At 38.2% G+C, this 21,216-nt stretch overlaps 2 protein-coding genes across 3 annotated transcripts; both read right to left on the minus strand.

The window, feature by feature from the left end:
• Window positions 1-1,790: 1,790 nt before the first annotated feature.
• On the minus strand, window positions 1,791-8,167 carry LOC122648538 (hippocampus abundant transcript-like protein 1). 2 transcript variants are annotated; one of them, XM_043841750.1, is made up of 14 exons: window positions 7,966-8,167; window positions 6,806-6,917; window positions 5,987-6,099; window positions 5,775-5,897; window positions 5,507-5,679; window positions 5,308-5,383; window positions 5,112-5,198; window positions 4,148-4,228; window positions 4,004-4,036; window positions 3,338-3,391; window positions 3,185-3,226; window positions 2,329-2,407; window positions 2,136-2,206; window positions 1,791-2,057 (listed from the first exon to the last, which is right to left on the minus strand). In XM_043841750.1, exons 1-14 carry the CDS (start codon window positions 8,155-8,157, stop codon window positions 1,953-1,955), a joined length of 1,341 nt encoding a protein of 446 aa, XP_043697685.1. In that variant the 5' UTR covers window positions 8,158-8,167; the 3' UTR covers window positions 1,791-1,952. The 2 variants fall into 2 exon arrangements, with proteins under 2 accessions (XP_043697685.1, XP_043697686.1); XM_043841751.1 differs by lacking the exon at window positions 6,806-6,917 and having other exon boundaries at window positions 7,966-8,152.
• A 3,543-nt stretch (window positions 8,168-11,710) lies between these two features.
• LOC122648539 (hippocampus abundant transcript-like protein 1) lies at window positions 11,711-20,130 on the minus strand. Its single transcript, XM_043841752.1, has 14 exons — window positions 19,931-20,130; window positions 19,466-19,577; window positions 16,189-16,301; window positions 15,983-16,105; window positions 15,718-15,890; window positions 15,457-15,532; window positions 15,165-15,251; window positions 14,203-14,283; window positions 14,072-14,104; window positions 13,402-13,455; window positions 13,247-13,288; window positions 12,135-12,213; window positions 11,898-11,968; window positions 11,711-11,824 (listed from the first exon to the last, which is right to left on the minus strand). The coding sequence occupies exons 1-14, from the start codon at window positions 20,120-20,122 to the stop codon at window positions 11,720-11,722; spliced, it is 1,341 nt and encodes a 446-aa protein (XP_043697687.1). The 5' UTR covers window positions 20,123-20,130; the 3' UTR covers window positions 11,711-11,719.
• Between the last annotated feature and the right edge of the window lie 1,086 nt (window positions 20,131-21,216).

Below are 21,216 nucleotides of genomic sequence, written 5' to 3' on the forward strand. Positions count from 1 at the left end.
TCCCATTACTTGCTGATGATTTTTGCACAAACTGTTGGAGGTGGTCGTGATTCGTGAACACCGCCCCCACCCTCCCCGAAAAAAAGAAAAAAAGAAAAAAAGAAGAAGAAGTCGTGAACCCAATCCATTGCCAAATCAGATTACAAAACGATTGTGATCCTGTGACTCTGAGTTTAGAATTATATCACCTTTCTCCTCGGTAACCAAAGTGGATTTGGATCCTCAGAGGCTGGGGTTGTGCGGCCATCGTGCTGTCTCACAATCCCATTGGAGAGGAGTCCGATTCAGCTAAGAACTACAAGCAACCACGCATCAATATTGACAATTTCTCATCAATGAAAGTGAAACTTTTCTTTTTCCCAAAAAAATAAAAAATAAAAAATGGTCCATTTCAAGTGATAGAGAGAGTTTATCCAAAAAAAAAAAAAAAGTGATGGAGAGAGCTTAAACTTTATATTGTTAAAAGTGTCCTCCATTGCTTCTTTGTTCTTTTCCCACTAGTACCAGTCTTGTGACAACCACTATGCCCACTAAACCTGCTTGTAGTATGTCGTGATGCCTTACCCGCTACAATGGCACCAAGGAGGTCGAAGCACACCAGCCTTTCTCAAGGATTTTTTTTGGTCTAGCTTAATTTAAGTTAGAAACCTACAACATACCAAGACAGGAGGAGTGTCTTTTTTTTTGCACAATATGCAAATCAGAAGAGTCGATCTCTTGACCTCCTGAGGGGGGGTATGCACTCCAACCAGCAAGTCACCAACCAACTAACCAAATGGTTGTTTGGCTCGCGAGGAGAATCGATCCCTTCCTCAAGGTAGCTCTTATGACTTTTAACACATTCTAGAAAGTAGGCATGGACACCCTCAACATATCATATCGTCGCATTTTGGAACGTCACTAGGCAATGACTTCTCCTCAATGCACCTGCATGCCCTACCTCGTGCTACACTAAAGACCATCATCGAGCTACCAAACATGCACACATGTGCCACCTCCAGTGTCACGGGCAAACCAATAGACAGGTTGTGACAACTTGGTCATATTAAAAGTATGGGAAAAGGTTCCCTGCACCGCCAGGGGAGGGTACATTAGCACTCTCTGTGTCTCCGCTGTTGCAGAGCACCCACCTGTAGGTTTTAGTAGGCATCAATACAATCTCTATTACCTACAAGTGTCTCCGCTGTTGCTGCCCTTTTATGTGCACCACCCACCTCTCTGTATCTCTGGGAAGTAGCTCGTCTCCAGGGAGGCGTGCGCCCAGGCTGCTGCCAGGGGGCATCCAGCGGTTGAGCTGTGTTGCACACATCTCGACACACACTTAGGGATGTGTGCAGTACAGCCCAACAGCTGGCAGCACCCTGGGTGTTCCCTGCTCCCTGGAGACGATCCTGATCGGTATCTCTGCTGTTGCTGCTCTTTTATGTGCACCACCCACCTCTCTGTGTCTCTCTGTTGCTGTACTTTTATATATGATATCATTTTGTCGCACCTCATTGATGCACTCCCCTATGCCGCTTGCTCAGAGAACCCTCTCCCTAAAAGTATTTATAAGAATCAGCCATAAGAATCAAAGTAGTAATCCCAGAAGAAAATAAACACAAAAAACCAGAAGTAACGATATAACAGATGCTTTAGACTCTTTAAGAGTAAACAAAGAGAAGAAAAGAAGATCCTAATGATGGGGAGGCAAAGAATAACAGGGTTGCAGTATATTAACTCATATTTCTTTACATATATCACAGAAGAACTATCAAAACATTGCGATGTAGGCAAATAAAAAAAATTTACAATGCATATTCAAGAATGAAGTGGAAACTTTGAACCCAATACAGAATATAAACATGAAGCAAACTCCAGGAGTTCTTCCATGCCTTGATGCTTCTTCACTTGACTTCTGTAGGCAAAGCTGTGCAAATTTTTGGCATAGTGACCTTGCCAGCCATTAGTTATCATGAGACGAGAGGGGCTTCGACATTGTCACTGTTGTCCTCAGAATCACTAGCTGAGGGTTCATTGTCTAATTTCAACCGCCAGGAGAAAAACAAAGCAAACACCTAAACAAGGAAGAATATGCTTCCAATTAGATTGTTTTTGTGAGAGAGAGAGAGAGACAGAGACAGAGAAAGAGATACCATAAAAAGGGATGCACACACGAGACTGAAACCTTTGCAATCAAACGGGGCCTTGCTTGATAGGAACAATGCTGATAATATATTCAATCAGTAAGTGATCACACACGACTACTACTGGAATGCTTTTTGTTTCAAACATGAACATAAGATGCATTGGGGTGGAGGGAAGGGGGAGGAATAATGGTGAACTCACAAGTCAATGGACTCATTACAAGCGGTGATAGCAAAGTTGCACTTGATCGCACAGCAGCGATAAATCCTTGGAATTTTCCCTGTTGTAAGTACAAGTTCAACTTTAGAGAAAGATGAAGGGAAAATTACCAAATAAGCAATGTCTTCTATCCCAAAAAAATTGCAACCACGATGTTTCTGGGTTGGAATTACTATTGGCCTTTCCAATCAGATTAATAAATGGGTTTGGCTCGTCTATTCAGTCTCATCTCTCACATCCAGTTCTGTTAAACCCAAACCCAGGATTTTTCTCTGCTTCATGTGGTTGAATATAATTTGTTATAATGTAAAATTAACACAAAAACAAAGATAAACTTCATTCAGTAGCAACAATTAATTGTGTAACTAACTAAAAAACCTACTAAACTTGGTGACCAAAATTTTCAACACTAATCTACTTAGATCTTTTGTAGAAAACTATGAATTTTTTTTGAAGGAAAGAATATGGACTGAGTTCCAATATAAAAACAGGTCTGAATCATTAAGACTCATATTGGGTGAGGTAATAGTGGTAGAAATAGAGTTTTACAGAAAGAAAAATTCAGAAACTTGGTTTCAAATACCGGAATATATGGGAAACAGAATATGAACGTTTGTTTGGTCCAGATCTAACAGAAAGGACTGTGTTCCAATATTGAAGTTTCACATTTAAGAATTTTAAATCTTTAATTCAAGAAACATAAAAAAGTCCTGTTGAATCCTTAAACTTCATGACAATAGAACTTACAAAACCTTTAGAGCCCATACCTACAGGACACCCTACTCATCCTGCATCAAGAACTACCAGAACAATATTAAGTCAAGATATACATACAAACCTGATTTGTTGAACTTGTTGCTTTTGAAACAATAGCATAAATCTGTCAAATAATAGGAGATCAATGACAATAAATGAACTTCATATTTGCTAAGATATAGATAAAATATACTTTCTAAGTTTTTAATTGACATGGTTAAGACGTCATCCTTACAGCTGGTTCCATAAGAACATAGACAACTTCAAATGAGGCACTCATATATGGAACCTGCATATGCCATTGCTAACTTGTAAGACTCCATCAATAATGGTAAGATAACTAATCAAAGGTCAGAAAGCACTGAGTTTGTTTAGTCTATGCTTAATAATGGTTAAACAGCATAATCAGAGAGTGGATAGTGAAAATTGACGATCATAAAAACTGAATTTAGAACCCAAAGAGTAACAAAAACAAGGGCATTTTAGGATGACTATAGTTGACAGGTGCAAAGTGTATTCCCCTCGACACAGATCTGACATTCATCTATGGATGTCTTCTCAAGTGAATGGTAAAATTGTCCACTATGGAAATGGTACTAGAGTAAGAACAAGGTTTCAAATATCAATTCTGACTCTCAGTTCCCAACTAGCCCAGTTTTGAGGTAAAAAATCCATTTCTAGTTTACCAATGTTCAGTAGAATAATTTGTCTTGGTATTCCTTGAAATCATTTTGTTATGGAACCAAGAATGATAATAGAGTACATAGACATATTCATCGAAGTTGTAATTCAAAACTTATAGTCAATCAACCTCCTAACCTAGTTCCAAATTTTCAGTTGCAAAAGAACAAAAGGTAATATTGAATGATTTGCATAAGAAAGCTATTGACAAAGTACATACCCAAGGTGCCCACGCCAAACCATTGAATAATCCCTGTAGAGAGGGGAATATGATCCATAGAACTCCATTTATTAGCTCAACTTAATAACTAGTGGTCAAAAAATTTTAAAAAAACCTATAAAATAAAATTTCTGGAGAACTTACATAAGCTGTTGATGCAAGCAAGGAGATGCACAAAATTCCTTTCTCTCCCACCAGAGGATTTATAAGTGGAAGCACCAAAATCTATAGACCAAATTTCGGTACCATTGACCAGGGGAGGGGGGAGGATGTAAAAATATTAAAACATGCTCATCTACTTCTCTCTGAACATCAATGTAGCAACTAATTGTCCTTGGAAGCAACAACAGATGGTGAAAATTGAATTCCAGAATTGAAGATTTGGATCCAAAAAATCAAATTAAGTTTCAGGGAATTAAAATTTTAAAAGCTACAGAGTCTATTGGATCTTGGTGGAAAATGGTAACACAGTTTAAATCAACTAATCAGAAGTAAGACAGAATGCATCTTAAGCCCAAGGATTCAGTGTTAGACATCAAAACCAGAGCAATATCCAAAGGAAACAATTTCAGACAGGAAAGGTACAGCTTAAGTTAGTCTTAAAAATGAACAACTTCTAAAAGTTAAAAAACATCTATCTCGGCTATCCAAGTCTCAGCTTTAGGTTGGAAGCTTAAGATCATCTTGATCAGTCTGTTTTGGGTTTCACCTCATTCCAGTGAAACATTCCAATCCCATGGATTTAGCATTTCTTAATGCAGTGTTTATATACAGAGTTTCCTGTCCATAAAATTTCCAACCATAGTTTTGCCCAGCGAAAATAAATCCCAAACCTGGGACAACTAGATACCGTGGGTTAATTAAAGCCACTGACTGCTAAATAATTATCTGTGAATATTTTTTCCTAAACAATAAAAGCACAAAGAAAGGTAGGAATGCACATGGAGAAATGGTGGGAAGAAGACCACGATTTATTGTATTTAGTCTGGGCTCAAATTGGGATCAAGATGAAATAGCCTCATAATCTTCAGTGTCAACACATATACAAATCCATACAGATTCCATAGCATCAAAATGCCCGAAAAGAAGAAGCTCCAGAGCACTGTACCTGAGAGAAAATGGAACCTATTCCAACCAACATCAGGATTTCAGAAAATTGATTCTTGTTGAAATCAAAAACTGACTTCAGATAGTACTGCACAGGAAATCATTGCGATTGTTAAAATATTTAAGTCAGACTGCTAACTGTAATGTTATGGATCCAGGAGATAATATGGTTGATAGCAGATTGGAAAGGAACATACCAATAAGACACTGCTGATGCCAGACATACCCAATTTAGAGAGGAAGGTAATTAGAGCAATATGCTTCAATGTCCCACTGGAGAGGTAAAATGCAGATCTTTAGCCAAGGATACCATATGTTCATAAACATGTAATACATTTTTTTTGTGTGTTCAAATATAAGAAATATGAAAGAGCCATAGTTGGCAAACAGTAGTACCTGTTAGCACCCACAGCTAGACCATTCTTCACAGATTTGTATTGCTTCTTAAAGACATTATTAATTGTAGCCAACCAAGATGAATGTTGTTCCTGCCTTGGAGCTGTCCTAATTGTCTCAACCAGAAACAGCTTCAAATAAACTGGACAAAATGTTAACAGGAGTATGGACACCTGAAAGTCAGTGTTGTCAATAGGTATACTGGAGAAGAAATTGTACAGACATCTCTGTTGCTAAAAACTATGACAAAATTTGATCAGGAACATGCCTTGAAAATATAATCATCAGGAAGAACACGTGACAACAGATTTCCCAGGAAATTTGAAAGAGCAAAAAGACCTGTAATCCATCCAAATGCTGCAGCCCTCATACTGTCTTCCACAACATCGGCCTACCAATGGAATGGACAAAAGTGTCAGTTCTACTATGTCTCCAGCCAGCATTTTTAAATGAATAACAGTAAAAGGAAACAATCTTTACCACATATGCAAGAGAGATACAGGAAAGGCTTCCTTGACTTATGATTTGTGAAATCATACGGAGTACATAGTAAACATAAAAATATTGTTTTGAGTCACTCCAAGCAAGAACAGCTGCAATAACAACAGTGTTTGACGGTTAATTCAAATAAACCAACCAAAAGCCTCCTAATACAAATCTCACAATATTATTGGGCACAGACCATCACTTCACATTTAAAATAAATACTGAGGCAGGGGTGCATGTTTGGCCCAATGAGCCCAAGCCCACCCAATAATTTCAGGGCCTGGGTTGGTTTTTCAGCTTGCATGCTGGGCTTTTTAAGTCACAGGGGCAGGATCAGGAGTGCCCAGAATCCAGATCGAGTCAAGCTAGGCCTGGGCTAAGGCCTTGGGATGAGCCCGGCCCAACTTGTAAAAATAACATATAAATAACAAAAATAGGAGTTTAGATTTGCTACCCACATGGGGATGGGTGGGGATAGATCTGAACTCTCCATGGGGGTGTGGGACCCATGCCCCATGAACGGGTCAGTTCTGTCCGCACCCATCCCCATGTGGGTAGCTTATCCGGCCTCCAAAAATAGGGTCAAGCCTAACCCGGCCTTGGGATGGATGGGGCCCAGTTACATCCCTATATTGGGTGATGGGACCTTTCTTTCATTGTGAATTATTGCTTAGTTGAGGCCTGCAGCCCTGCCCACTGGTGGATAGCCCATAATCTATATCCGTTACTCATCTTCCTAATTATTCCGAAGTAGTAGAATGTGGACAAGGGAGTCAAGAAATGTGGTTATAAAAGAGCAAAAAAAGGCCATACCGAAAGGGAATATGCTGGCAGATATTGTAAAAAGGAGCAGTGGTTTGCGCCCATACTCGTCAGCAAGTTGGCCCAGGAAAGGAAGCATCAACACCCTGAATATCCCAACCACCTACCAGTGAAATAATATGCTTTAATTAAACCCCCACATTTATTTAAAAGTTTCCAAAAACAACTAAAAGTGAGGAATCTTTTTACCCCCATCAATAAAAAGTGGGGAACATTAATGTACGCAACCTTACCTCCAGAGAGGCTGTTTTAGAGACTTGAACCCGTAACCACTTGGTCACAATAGAGCAATCTTACAATTGCATCAAGGTCCACCCTCATAACTGGTCACCTTCTATAATGATATTATTGTCAAGAGGGTGGATATTACTTTTTTAACCCTCATAAGGAATCTATTTTATCACATGGAGAGATGATGTGTTCATTCAGAGTTGAATTCAATCAAATACCCCTTGTACTGGGATGTATCTTGTGTGTGTGGCTTTAGTGTATAAATACTCTGGACAGGAATAGATGGTTTAGATAAGAAAAAACCATGAAATTAGAGATCTATTTTGTAATTTTCAAAAAAAAAAACCTATCCTTATAAAATGCCACTGGACATCAATGTCACACCCTTCCCGTGTTTGCTTTTTTTTTTTTTTTTTTGTTTTGGTAGACTTACCGTGTTTGCTTTTTTTTTAGTAACGACTTAACCCTGTTTGCTCGTTGAGCTGAAACTGGAGCCATTGCTAGATTTAACAATATAATAGTAACTGTAGAAGATCCTCCCAACCTCCATCAAATCCGGAACAGAAAAAAAAAAAAAAAATTTTTTTGGATACTCTCTGAACATGAGGCGTTTACGCTACTCACAAAACGATTTTTTTATTATCTTTTCTCTTTCCTTGGAAAAAATTAATTTAATAAAAAATGTTCATGAGAGAAACGCGAACCCTTTTCCCTAATTTAAAAATTCTTGTACAGTTCTTCTATGCAGTAAATTGTAAAGCTCGAGGCATGGCAGGGAAGGGGGAGCTTCTAAATTTCGATCATTAAATCTTTATGTGCAGCTCGAATCGACATAAATGGAGATCAAAAGGTACCATTAATTAATGAATTATAGAAGAGAATTTATAAGATAAAAGAGGAAGATGGATGAAATGAATCACCGTTTGTTGGAAGCCGTTGAGATAGATGGCCTGAGAACATGTGGTTGATTTGTCATCGCAAAAAGCTTTGGTGGTAACGTCGACGAGCAAAGAAACCGTCATCTCTTCTGCGATGAAATGCAACCACAGCGGCACCAATAGATGAATCAACGCTCTGAATCCTCTAAAGCTGCTCCATTCAATCTTCCTCATTATTATTATTATTCTTCTAACTAAAATTCTGCCACAGTTGGAGACGATCAAGAGAAACCAAAAAAACCAGAGAAATTTCCCCTCTCTCCCTCTCTCTGTTTCTCTGCTGTGTGGTGATTGGAACTTGGAAGAAAGGAAAATGGAGTTATTGGTTTAACCACAATGAAAGTGTGGGGACAATACGCAACATACACGCGATTAAAGTAGGATTACGTTTTTGTTGGGTGGAACTGGAAGGACAGAGGGGAAATTTCCAAAAATAATTTTAGTAGATGTGTGATTCCTTCGCGCTTTTGACTCCAATTTTTAACTCTGGAGTATCAGCATCACTGCAACTGAAGCGACTCAAAGCTTTATCTTCTCTCCCTTCTCAGTTCGTCTCTCTACTGCTCCTTGACTGGATTTTAAGTTCTCTGTTGCAACTCTAATGGACACATATTATTACTTCTAAGGAATCCTTACAAATTTTATGAGCGAATCGTTGAATTGGAAGCACTCAAATTCTATTCGTTTTAGAACAAACAGAGAATATCATGGGCAACGAATCGAATTAGAGGACTGTAGAATCGAAAACCCCTCAAAAATCAAAATCATTCCAAATGAATAACTGATGGGAGAGGATTCTCTGCCTGGCAGTCCCTGTACCAGCACGGGCCAATCACATTGTGATTAACACTAATACGGATGGAATTTTAGCACTTCACGAGGGATGCAACTGTCATTTCATCTTGGCTGTGGCGGTGTTCTAATCTCCACCATTGGATCTTGCTACACCACTTGTCACGCAGCGAAGGTGGTATTGTTGGAAATTGACAAATTAAAGAATTGGAAAGGACTTTTATTCTGAAGGTTCTCCTCACCAAAATTGGGATGTCAACCGGTTGGGACCAGTCGGGTTTATTTGGTTTTCTCATTTCTCATCAATTTAAAGCTCCACACAATTATTCGGTTATTTATTTGGGCCTCGTAAGCCAAGTAAAGACATGTTTTTATCCAATGGGGGGAAAAGAACGATAATCGATCAAGTAGTTAGCGTGGTTGTTACCAAGGTTCTAAAACTCGAGTTTCGATTAGGTTTCGATCAGCCAGAAACCGAGTTCGTCTTGGTTTCGACCATATCTCGGTCGAAAATCTGGAATTTTCTCCAGGCTAACTCGAATCTTGGTTTCGAGGTCCAAAAGTTGTTTTCTTGCCCTGATTTTTGTTGTGCTATTTATTTTTAACATTTTAAATCTAATCCATGCATTAGTTTCACATAGAGAACACTAAAAATAATACTTGTGGTTTTGATCCAAGTTTGATACTATATATTGTTCTTAGACTGTTAGACATGGTATCGAATAAGGTTTGACCGAAACGGAATATGTTCAATATAAATCAGATTTAAGTAATCTTGGATTTGTTAGAAAGTTTTGTTTTGATAGATTTCCAACAATTCCAAGATTGCTTAAATATAGTTTACATTAAAGGAGTTATATACCAGTCAAATTTAATTTGGTGTGCGCGAATGCTGTCAAAATCGCTCTAAATGAAAATATTTTTTTGGACATCAAAACAAATGAATATATTACCGCATTTTTTTAGCAATGTTTTACCATATTAAGATTTATGAAATTTTTAGATTTTAGAAAAACCTCAGCATTAGAAAGTTGAAAATTGCACCTACCATCGAAAATCTAATTTTTATTCTTGAACTGAAGAGGGGGGGGTTACTTTTTTTCCTTTTGGTATTTGATTTTTTAACTTTTTTTATTGGAGTCAAATAGAGGGGTATTTGCTTATTTATGAATGATATCTTAAGTAAATGAAATACAAAAACATTTACATAAATGATATTAGGCATAAATAAATGTATGTCCTGGTTACTGGCATACTTAAGTATCTGTACTTGTTTCGAATCAGGTTTCCCCAAGTTTCGATGGGCATAAGTGTAGAAATTTGTGAAATTACCAACATCTCACTCGAAACTGGTCGAAACTAATGAATTTCGTTCGAAACCCTGGATTTTTTAAAATCACCTTTCAACTTGTCTCAGAAACCTGAGAAACCGAGTTACTGGTTTCAACAGATTTCGATCAAGTTCTTCTTTCATGGTTCCTACACCTAGACACAAACCAATGCCTTTGTGTGCAAAAAGACCGTTCAAACAACCAAACACTGAGAACGATTGATTCATACTTAGGCTAGACCCAACACCAAGCCATTATCAATGGTTGAACCGGTGCTGAGTTTTACTTACTCGATTTTAGTCGGTTGGGCCCACCGATTAGGCCAATATTTGATAATCTTGAAAAGAGAATCTCTTTGTCCACCATGATTGGACTCTTTGAGGGCCAGTTTCATCACTATGAAAGTGTTAGATAGCGTGGCACTGGCACGGCCACATTTACACCTATCCATCGCTTTTTGCAGTTTGTGGGTGAAATTGTGAAAACGATGGATAGAATAACTGATGGTTTTGTGAAAATTTTAAACCAAAGGACTTGGGCGTTGTGGATGTTCCATCACTTTCGTATATCAAGAACAAAAGCCGCAACAGTAACATTCTTAATGCATATGATATGGTTGTCCAGTAAGGTATTTGTCATATTCATAATAAATATTCTTACCGAGAAGAAAACAAAAAGAAACAGACCAATTAATATTCTTGGAGCCTTGGACTACATAGTCTCTACTTATTTCCAAATTTTGTTTGGTTAGACATTTATAGGAATTATATTTTGGAAGAAAACAAAAAGAAACAGACCAATTAGTATTCTTGGAGCCTTTGTTTCATTTTTTTACATTAATTTCTCTTTTAGAGTGGTGCCTTCTCTCCCTCCCCCCTCCCCCCCCAAAAAAAAAAATAAAAATAAAAATATGAACATAAATTGAGCTTCTTGACCTAAGTACCACTTAATTCTCCCCAACCCCTCTTTGACAAACCATCTCACGCACCCAATTGGTGGGGTGTGTAGATTCAAAGGCACGTAAGCAGCGTGCCGATTCCTTACCCTAAAGGTATTTATAAGAGAGCCCTAAGGATCAAAGTAGTGAGATCCCATAAGGATTACAACAGAAAACCAGAAGTAATGATATAACTGACACTTTAGAGTCCAGAGTAAAACAACAGAAGAAAAGAGAATTTTTAGTACATAATCATATTATGGAAAGGCAAAGAATAACAGTTTTGCAATATATTAACATAGGGAGAATGTTCTCTGTGCCGCAGCACAGGCTATGCCTAGGCACATGGGCCTGCCACTCAGGGGGGCAGGGTGGTCATTGCGCCCACCCCCATGTGCCTGGGCACAGCCTGCGTTGCGGCACAGAGAACAGCGTCCCATTAACTTATTTCTTTATATATATCACAGAAGAACTTAGAAACAATTGCATTATAGACATATCAAAGATTTACAATGCATACTCAAGACTGATGTGGAAATTTTGAACCCAATACTGAAATACAAATATGGAACAAACTCCAAAAGTTCTACCATGCCTTGATGCTTCCTCACTTGATTTCTGTTGGCAAAGTTGTGCAATTTTTTTTTTTCATAGTGACCTTCCCAGTCATTAGTTATCAAGAGAGGAGAGGTGCTTCAATATTGTCACTGTTGCCCTCAGGATCACTAGCTGAGCTTCCATTGTCCAAGTTCAACCGCCAAGCGAAAAATAAAGCAAACAGCTAAACAATGAAGAGTATCAGCCAATTGGCTTGTTTGAGATTGAGAGAGAGAGAGAGAGAGAGAGAGAGATACCATAAAAAAGGATGCACACAAGAGGCTGAAACCTTTGCAATCAAATGGGGCCTTGCTTGATAGGAACAATGCTGATAACATATGATCATATCTCACTATTACTGGATTGCTTCTTGTTTCAAACTTGCACATAAAATGTATCCGAGTTGGATTTGAAATATAAGTAGTAGGGAGTTATATATATATATATATATATATTTTTTTTTTGGGGAGGGGGAGGAAGAATGGTGAACTCACAAGTCACTGGACTCATTGCAAGCGGTGATAGCAAAGTTGCACTTGATCGCACAGCAGCGATAAATCCTTGGGCTTTTCCCTGTTTTAAGTACAATAAGTTCAACTTTAGAGAAAGATGAAGGGAAAATTACCAAATAAGCAAAGTCTTCTACCCAAAAAAATTGCAACCACAATATTTCTGTGTCAGAATTCCTATTGGGATTTCCAATCAGATTAATAAATGGGTTTGGCTCGTCTATTCAATCTTAACTCTCACACCCAGTTCTGTTCAAACTCAAACCCAGGATTTTTCTCAGCTCCAAGTGATTGAATATAATTTGTTATAATGTAAAATTGAAACAAAAACAATGAAAAGCTTCATTCAGTAGCAACAATTAATTGTGTAACTAAATAAAAAACCTACTAAACAGGGTAACCAAAACTTTCAACATCAATCTAATATGTCTTCAAATCCTAAAATATAAAAATACTTATCAAACCAAACTAATGCACCGAACCTATAAATTCTAGACTGGATATGTGCCCAAACATTAATATTGTGAAATCATATAAATGTGCAGGGCCAAGAAAGGAGGATCAAGGGGAATCAAAGGTGCCCCTTAAAGAAATATTTGTTATACGGAAATTATTCTTTACCGGGGAAGGGGGGGGGGGGAACCCTAACAAGGAAAACATTTAAGGAAGAAATAAGTGGGATTACTGTCTGTATGGGTGCCATTTGCACAGATTCACAAGGTAAAGAAAATGGGCTGAGTTCCAATATAAAAACAGGTCTGAATCATTAAGATCATATCAGGTGAGCTAATAGTGGTAGTAGATTTTTTAAGAAAGTAGAATTCAGAAACTTGGTTTCAAATACCGCAATATGTGGGCAACAGAATACGAACATTTGTTTGGTCCAGATCTAACAGACAGGACTATGTTCCAATATTTAAGTTTCACATTTAAGCATTTTAAATCCTTAATTCAAGAAACATAAAACTGTCCTGTTGAATCCTCAAACTGGATGACAATGAAACTTACAAAACCTTTAGAGCCCATGTATACAGGACTCCCTACTCATCCTGCATCAAGAACCACCAGAACAATATTGTCAAGATATACGTACAAACCTGATTGGTTGAACTTGTTGCTTTCGAAACAATTGCATAAATCTGTCAAATAATAGAAGATCAATGAAAACAAATGAACTTCATATTCGCTATGGTATATATAAACATCTAATTTCTAGATTGACATGGTTAAGGAAAAGAGATGTTATCCTTACAGCTGGTTCCATAAGAACATAGACAACTTCAAATGAGGCACTCATATATGGAACCTGCATATGCCATTGCTAACTTGTAAGGCTCCATCAATAATGACAAGATAACCATCAAAGGTCAGAAAGCACTGGGTTTGTTTAGTCTATGCTTAATAATGGTTAAACAGCATAATCAGAGAGTGCATAGTGAAAACTGATGATCATAAAAACTGACTTTAAAACCCAAAGGATAACGAAAGCACGGGTAATTTTAGGATGACTAAGGTAGATGGGGGTAAAGTGTAATCCCCTCAACACAGATCTGACATTCATCTATGGATCTCTTCCCAAATGAATGGTAAAATTGTCCACTATGGAAATGGTACTGGGGTAAGAACAAGGTTTCAATTATCAATTCTGACTCAGTTCCCAACTAGTCCAGTTTTGAGGTAAAAAAAAAAGCCATTTCCAGTTTATCGAAGTTCATTAGAATAATTTTTCTTGTCTTTCCTTGAAATCATATCGTTATGAAACCAAGAATAATAAAAGAGTACCTAGACATATTCATCTAAGTTCTAATTCAAACTTATAGTCAATCAACCTCCTAACCTGGTTCCAAATTTTCAGTTACAAAGGAACAAAAAAGTAACATTGAATTATATGCATAAAAAATCTAATGACAAAGAATACATACCCATGGTGCCCACGCAAAACCATTGAATAATCCCTGTAGAGGGGGGAAAATGATCCATAGAACTCCAACTTAGTACCTAGTCATCAAAAAATTAAATAAAACCTATAAAATAATTTTTCTGGACAACTTACATATGCTGTTGATGCAAGCAAGGAGATGCACAGAATTCCTCTCTCTCCCACCAGAGGATTTATAAGTGGAAGCACCAAAATCTGGAGGCCAAATTTCAGCACCATTAACCGGGGGAGGGGGGAGGATGTAAAAATGTTAAAACATGCTCATCTTCTTCTCTCTGAACATCAATGTAGTAACTAAATTTCAACAACAGTTGGTGAAAAATTAAGTTCCAGAATTGCTTTGGATCGAAGAAATCAAATCGAGTGTCAAGGAATGAAATTCTTAAAAGCTACAGAGTCTAATGCATCTTGTTGGCAAATGGTAACAGAAATTGAACTCTATCATCAACTAATCAGAAGTAAAAACAGAATGCATCTTAAGCCCAAGGATTCAGTGTTAGAAATCAAAACAAGAGCAACATCCAAAGGAAACAATTTCAGACAGGAAAGGTGCAGCTTAAGTTAGTCTTAAAGATGAACAACTTCCAAAAATTAAAAAAATATCCATATTGGCTATCCAAGGCTCAGCTTTAGGTTGGAAGCTTAAGATCTTCTTGATCATTCTGTTTTGGGCTTCACCTCATTCCAGTGAAACATTCCAATCCCATGGATGTAGCATTTCTTAATGCAGTGTTTACATATGGAGTTCCCTGTTCATAGTTTTTCGAACCACAGTTTTTTCCCACCCAAAAAAAAAAAAAATTCCAAAACTGGAACAACTAAATACCATGGGCTAATTAAAGCCACTGACTGCTAAATACTTATTATCTGTGAATATTTTTTTCTTCATAGTATAAGCACAAAGAGACGAATGAATGCACATTGAGAAATGAAGACCACGGTTTATTGCATTTAGTCTGGGCTCCGATTGGGATCAAGATGAATTGGTCTCACAATCTTCAGTGTCTACGCATATACAAATCCAAACAGATTCTATAGCATCAAAATGCCTGGAAAGAGAAGCTCCAGAGCAGTACCTGAGAAAAAATGGAACCTATTCCAACCAACATCAGGATTTCGGAAAATTGATTCTTGTTGAAAGCAAAAACTGACTTCAGATAGTACTGCACAGCAAATCATCATGATTGTCAAAATAATTGTCAGTAATGTCATGGATCCAAGAGATAATACAGTTGCGATGGTTAGGTAATCTTTATGATGAGGGTGGGGATTTACTCGTGTATAAACTAAGAAGTCGATCACTGAAATTCACAGTTAGTTTTTTTTCAGTGGTAATTTTGGCTGATGGCAGATTGGAAAGGAACATACCAATAAAACACTGTGGATGCCGGACAGTCCCAACTTATAGAGGAAGGTAATTAGAGCAATGCTCTTCAATGTTCCACTGTGGAGGTACAATGCAGATCTTTAGCCAAGGCTATCATATGTTCATAACATGTTATGCTATTTTTTTTTGGTGTCCAAATATATGAAATATGTTTATTGCCTTATACAATCAATTTAAAGTTTTTTTCTTCCCAGCCTCACCTCTTTAAACAGGAAAGAGCCATAGTTCACAAACAGTAGTACCTGTTAGCAACCACAGCTAGACCATTCTTCATAGATTTGTATTGCTTCCTAATGACATTATTAACTGTAGCCAAATCAGATGAATGTAGCTCCTGCCTTGGAGCTGCCTTAATTGTCTCAACCAGAAATAGCTTCAAATAAACTGGACAAAATGCTAACAGGAGAATGGACACCTGAAAAACAGTGTGGTCAACAGGTATACTGGACAAGAAATTCTACAAACATCTGTTGCTACAACTATGACAAAATTTGAGCAAGAACATACCTTGAAAATATATTCTTCAGGAAGAACACGTGACAACATATTTCCAAGGAAATTTGAAAGAGCAAAAAAACCTGTAATCCATCCAAATGCAGCAGCCTTCATACTGTCTTCCACAACATCAGCCTACCAATGAAATGGACAATGTCAGTTCTACTATGTCTCCAGCCAGCCTTCTTAAATGAATAACAGTAAGGAAACAATCTTACCACATATGCAACAGAGATACAAGGGAGACTTCCTTGACTTATGATTTGTGAAATCATACGAAGCACATAGTAAGCATAAATATATTGTTTTGAGTCACTCCAAGCAAGTACAGCTGCAATAAGAAGAGTGAACAGATAATTCAAATTAACCAACCAAAAGTCTAATACAGATCTCACAGTATTATTCAGTACAGACCTGTTTCATCAGTGTCATATATTGACTGCAACAAACAACTAAATAGGAGAAAAAAAAAAACTTACCACCATTTCACTTTTAAAATAAAAACGAGCTAGTAAATGACCTAGCAGACGAGGTGAATTTCCACACCACCCATCCCTGGCAGTTGAGAAGTTCTGAATGGCCGGTAACATAGGTACCATTGCTGTTATCTTTTACTTTCCTATACGGTGAGTGTTGGAATTTTGTGTCCGTTAAACCTCAATTTTAATTAGTTGAATTAATTTGATTACTTTATGCATGACACATGATTAACGGGCTATGGTTGTCCTTAGGTTTTTACCCAGAAGGTTATTGACTAGGGGTAGGGCTGGACACGCTATTCAGACAGTCGTCACAATATGTGATTCTAAGCATAGATGTGAGTACACATACGGTAGGTGTGTTGAACAGAATCACATGAGAGTCTCGCATGTGTTATTGCAAGCAGTTAAGGAACGAGATTCTATATTGTAGAATTTGGTTGGCCCTTTGACCTGAAAGGTCCTTGTCGTTGTGGTAACGCATCACGGATTTCTGGTTGGTTGATGTCCCTCAAACTACATATTGTTGTACTAGATTCGTAGCGTCGTATTGTGAACAAAAAAGATGCTCAACACGAAATCCACTACCCTTATTGGGGAATATCAAGGAGACGGAGTGTCTATGTATGATCGGACAAAAACCTGGATCCAGTATAATATTTTGTAAAAGGTTTACAAATTTAAAAAAAAGGGCGTACCCAGTGCACGAGGCTCCTGCCACTGCGGGATCTGGGGAGGGTCATAATGTATGCAACCTTACCCCTGCTTTCACAAAGAGGTTGTTTCCAGCCTCGAACTCGTGACTTGATCACAATGGAGCAACCTTATTGTTGCACCAAGACCGTCCCTTTCAAATGTTTACAACTAGGGTGTGGCAGTATTCAAATTACATGCCCTATAGTTTACTATGTCATATTGTTTGATGGAGGGGTGATCTGCAATTAATTAGATTAATTACAAATATCTACTTTTGAAAGGAGAAAATGATTTAATTTATCTAATGAATTTATTGTCACACAATATCTTCTTAGTTCTTGAGAATTAGGGTTTGAGAAACCATATGTGCGATAGAGAAATTGTGTGCATCTCTTGGTGTTTCTGATCCGTTTAAGTATTGAAGATATTGATTCCTTGTGTTACTCAAGTGTGGAAGAGCTATTATCATGAGGGGGAACTACACTTACGGTTCTAAGGTAAATAGTTTCCTTCCCGATTAATATTGGTTTTTGTACAGTGATTTTGGATGTAAGTGATACCCGATCCAATTGTCGGGGACTCGGGTTCCCTCCAACAATTGGTATTAGAGCCTCGCTCTTCCGTCCGGAATCATCAATGTTGCATAGATCAATTTTGGTTCTTCATTATTATTTTATTCCATTAAAGTTAATGGAGAATGAAAAAAAAAATTGTTGTACAAGCACGCTCAACGGAAGTAGCCTCTGATTAAAGTGATCATTCAGTAAGGTGATGTTGCCATCACCAAGGTTGACTGTACAGACAATATGTCTGATCCTATGACAAAGGATTTGTCTCCTGCTATGTTTGAGTGTACAAATGGATGTAAAGCATATGGGCAATTGGCTTTGATGTACAAATGGGAGATTTTTGGAATTATATATCCTTCAAACCCGAATTTTAATTAGTTGAATTAGTTTGATTACTTTTTGCGTGACACATTATTAACATGCTATGGTTGTCCTCAGGTTTTTACTTAAAACGTTCTCAACTAGGGATAGGGCTGGATGTCTTATTCAGGCGATCATCACATTATGTACTTCTAGAAATGGTTAGTCTAGGGGCACAGATGTGAGCATACATACGATATGTGTATTGAACAGAATCACATAAGAGTCTCGCATGTGTTACTGCCAGTAGTTGAGGAACGAGATTTTCTATTGTAGAATTCGGTTGGCCCTTTACCTGAGAGGTTCTCGTCATTACGGTAACGCATCACGGGTTTTGGCACACTAATGATTGATGTCCCTCGGACTACATATCAGTATACTGGATTCGTGGTGTCGTATCGTGAACGAAAGAGATGCTCAACACGAAATCCACAACCCTTATTAGGGAATATCAAGGAGAGAGCGTGTGTATGGTCAGACAAAAATTTGGATCAGTATAATGTTTTGTAAAATGTTTACAAAGTTATTTTGTCTAATATTATTATTTGAACAGTGTATTAAAAATGTTTTTTGGTCTAACCACAATCACAGAATCTCGATATGGACATGTACAGTGAACTAAGGTTTGGCAGTAATTAAATTACATGCCCGTGAGTTCACTATGTGATATTGCTTGGTAGAGGGGGCTGATTTGAAATTAATTACATTAGTTATGAATATCTACTTTTATGGGGAGAACATGGTTTAGTTTATCTAATGAAATATTGTCTCACAAAATTTTTAATTGGATTTAAGATGTGACAAGATATTATACTAGGTAATTAATACTTTTTTTATTCTACCTCTTTCCTCTAGGGGTGTCAAAAAAAACCCGGCCAGCCCGAGCCCGTCCTAACCTGCCCTGGGCCAAGCCTGGGGTTTACACAGGGTCGGGCTGGGTTTGCCATTTCCGTGGCCCTAGTAGGGTCGGCCGGGCCTAGATTGAGGCCTTGGGCTGAGCCCGGTCCTGTATATATTATATATTGCGAGGCCCATCTATTATATAGCTCTATTATATATTACAAGGCCCATATATTATATAATACAACCTAGCTCATCTATTATTCAAGGTCAATCAGGGCCGGGCCGGGCTTGGGCTGACCTTCAGAGCTGTAGGGTTGGGCTAGGGTTTAGGGCAAGCCTGGCCCAGTCTGGCCAGTTGACACCCCTACTTTCCTCCCTTTGGTAGCAAGTTTGGAATAGAAAAATACCTAAGAGATTGATTGACACAACACAAGATTGAGATTATGTACACAAGACAAGAAAATGTTGGGTGAACAATAATTGAAGAAGTAGCAGAATGTGAATAAAGGAGTGAAGAAATGTTGTGAGTACAGAGAAAGGAGCATTACCGAAAGGAAATATGCTGGCGGATATTGTTAAAAGGAGCAGTGGTTTGCGCCCATACTCGTCAGCAAGGTGGCCCAGGAAAGGAATCATCAACACCCTAAATATCCCAACCACCTACCAGTCAAATAATTTGCGTTATAAAGCCTCCACATCACATGTAAAGATTCCAAATTACCCCCCTCCCAAAAAACCAACTAAAAAAGTGGGGAAATATCCGTGGGAGGGGGAAGACGGTTCTTGAGAGACCTTTTTCCTAAAAATGTAAACCTCGACGTCGACGCAGATGGTGGGGCCTGGTGGAGGAGAGGGGGGGGGGGGGTGTGGGGGAAGCTACTTCTATCCAAATTTCCATTAAATCTTTAAGAGGAGCTCGAAGAATCGACATAAATGGAGATCAAAAGCTGCCATTAATTGAAGCTATAGAAGAGAATTTATAAAAGAGGAAGATGGATGAAATGATGAATTACCGTTTGTTGGAAGCCGTTGAGATAGATGGCCTGAGAACAAGTGGTTGATTTGACATCGCAAAAAGCTCTGGTGGTAACGTCGACGAGCAAGGGAACCGTCATCTGTTCTGCGATGAAATGCACACAATACGGCACCAATAGATGAATCAACGCTCTTAATCCTCCATAGCTGCTCCATACAATCGTCTTCATTACTATTATTATTATTATTCCTCCAATTAATTAAGCTTCTGCTCACCAACACAGTTGGAGACGACCAAAAGAAGAAAAACACCAGAGGCAGAGAACTTCTCTCAGTCCGTTTCTTTGCTGTGTGGGTGAATTGGAACTATTTTATTAAAAAAAAAAGAGTGTGGAAGAAAGGAAAGTGTATTTATTGGTTTAACGACAATGAAAGCGTGAGGACAATATCCACGCCAATCAAAGTAGATCAGGTTTATGTTAGGTAGAGAAGAAGGGAAAATGCCAAAAAGGCAAAAAGGAAAAATGAAAAATAATCTCTCCTCTCTTCAATTATGGCGTTCTGTGCAAAAATATCACGGGATGCAGTTTCACAAGGCTGATCGACGTCGTGCATCTGTAATTCTTTATTCGGATTTGTGTCTCCATCGAGCTTTAAACTCCATTTTTTAACTCTTGAGTGCTCTCATCCTCTAATGTCTATAAGGGATTTGGTTCTCATCCTCAAAAGCTAGCCATTAAGGAGAGGGTGTTCAAGTATCCTATTAAGTATTAACCCATTCACATCCTCATTCATATCCGATGTGGGACTAATTTTTTTGCCTTATGCGTAGATATCCCAATAATCTCCCCCTCCACGCTGAAGGCAAACACGTGGAGCCTGAGATCCCGATCTCTCTCTCCACGCGGGAGCTGATGTGGAGCCTATGATCAAACCCGAGAATCCTCGATCAAACGCGAATTTTCACGCCCCCTGATACCACTTGTTAGGGACTTGGGTCTCATCCTCAAAAACTAGCCGTTAAGGAGAGGGTGCCTAAGTATCTATTAACCCACCCACATCCTCATTCATATCAGATGTGGGATTATTGGAGTAGAGAGTGGAGACCCTTCTCGACTGGATTTTAAGTTCTAAGTTGCAATATAATTGCACATAATACCTTTCCCTACAAAAATTTATGAGCGATTTCTTTTTGAATTGAGCACTGCAAATTTTACTCGTTATACAAATTTTTCAACCAAAGAGCGAAAAATCTTGGGGAACGAGAATGTGCAAGAGTCAATTGGATCAGTCACAACTCACAACTAGGGGTGTAAGTTTGGCC

Source organism: Telopea speciosissima, chromosome 1, assembly GCF_018873765.1.
Source record: "Telopea speciosissima isolate NSW1024214 ecotype Mountain lineage chromosome 1, Tspe_v1, whole genome shotgun sequence".
In the NCBI taxonomy this organism is placed as follows: Eukaryota; Viridiplantae; Streptophyta; class Magnoliopsida; order Proteales; family Proteaceae; genus Telopea; species Telopea speciosissima.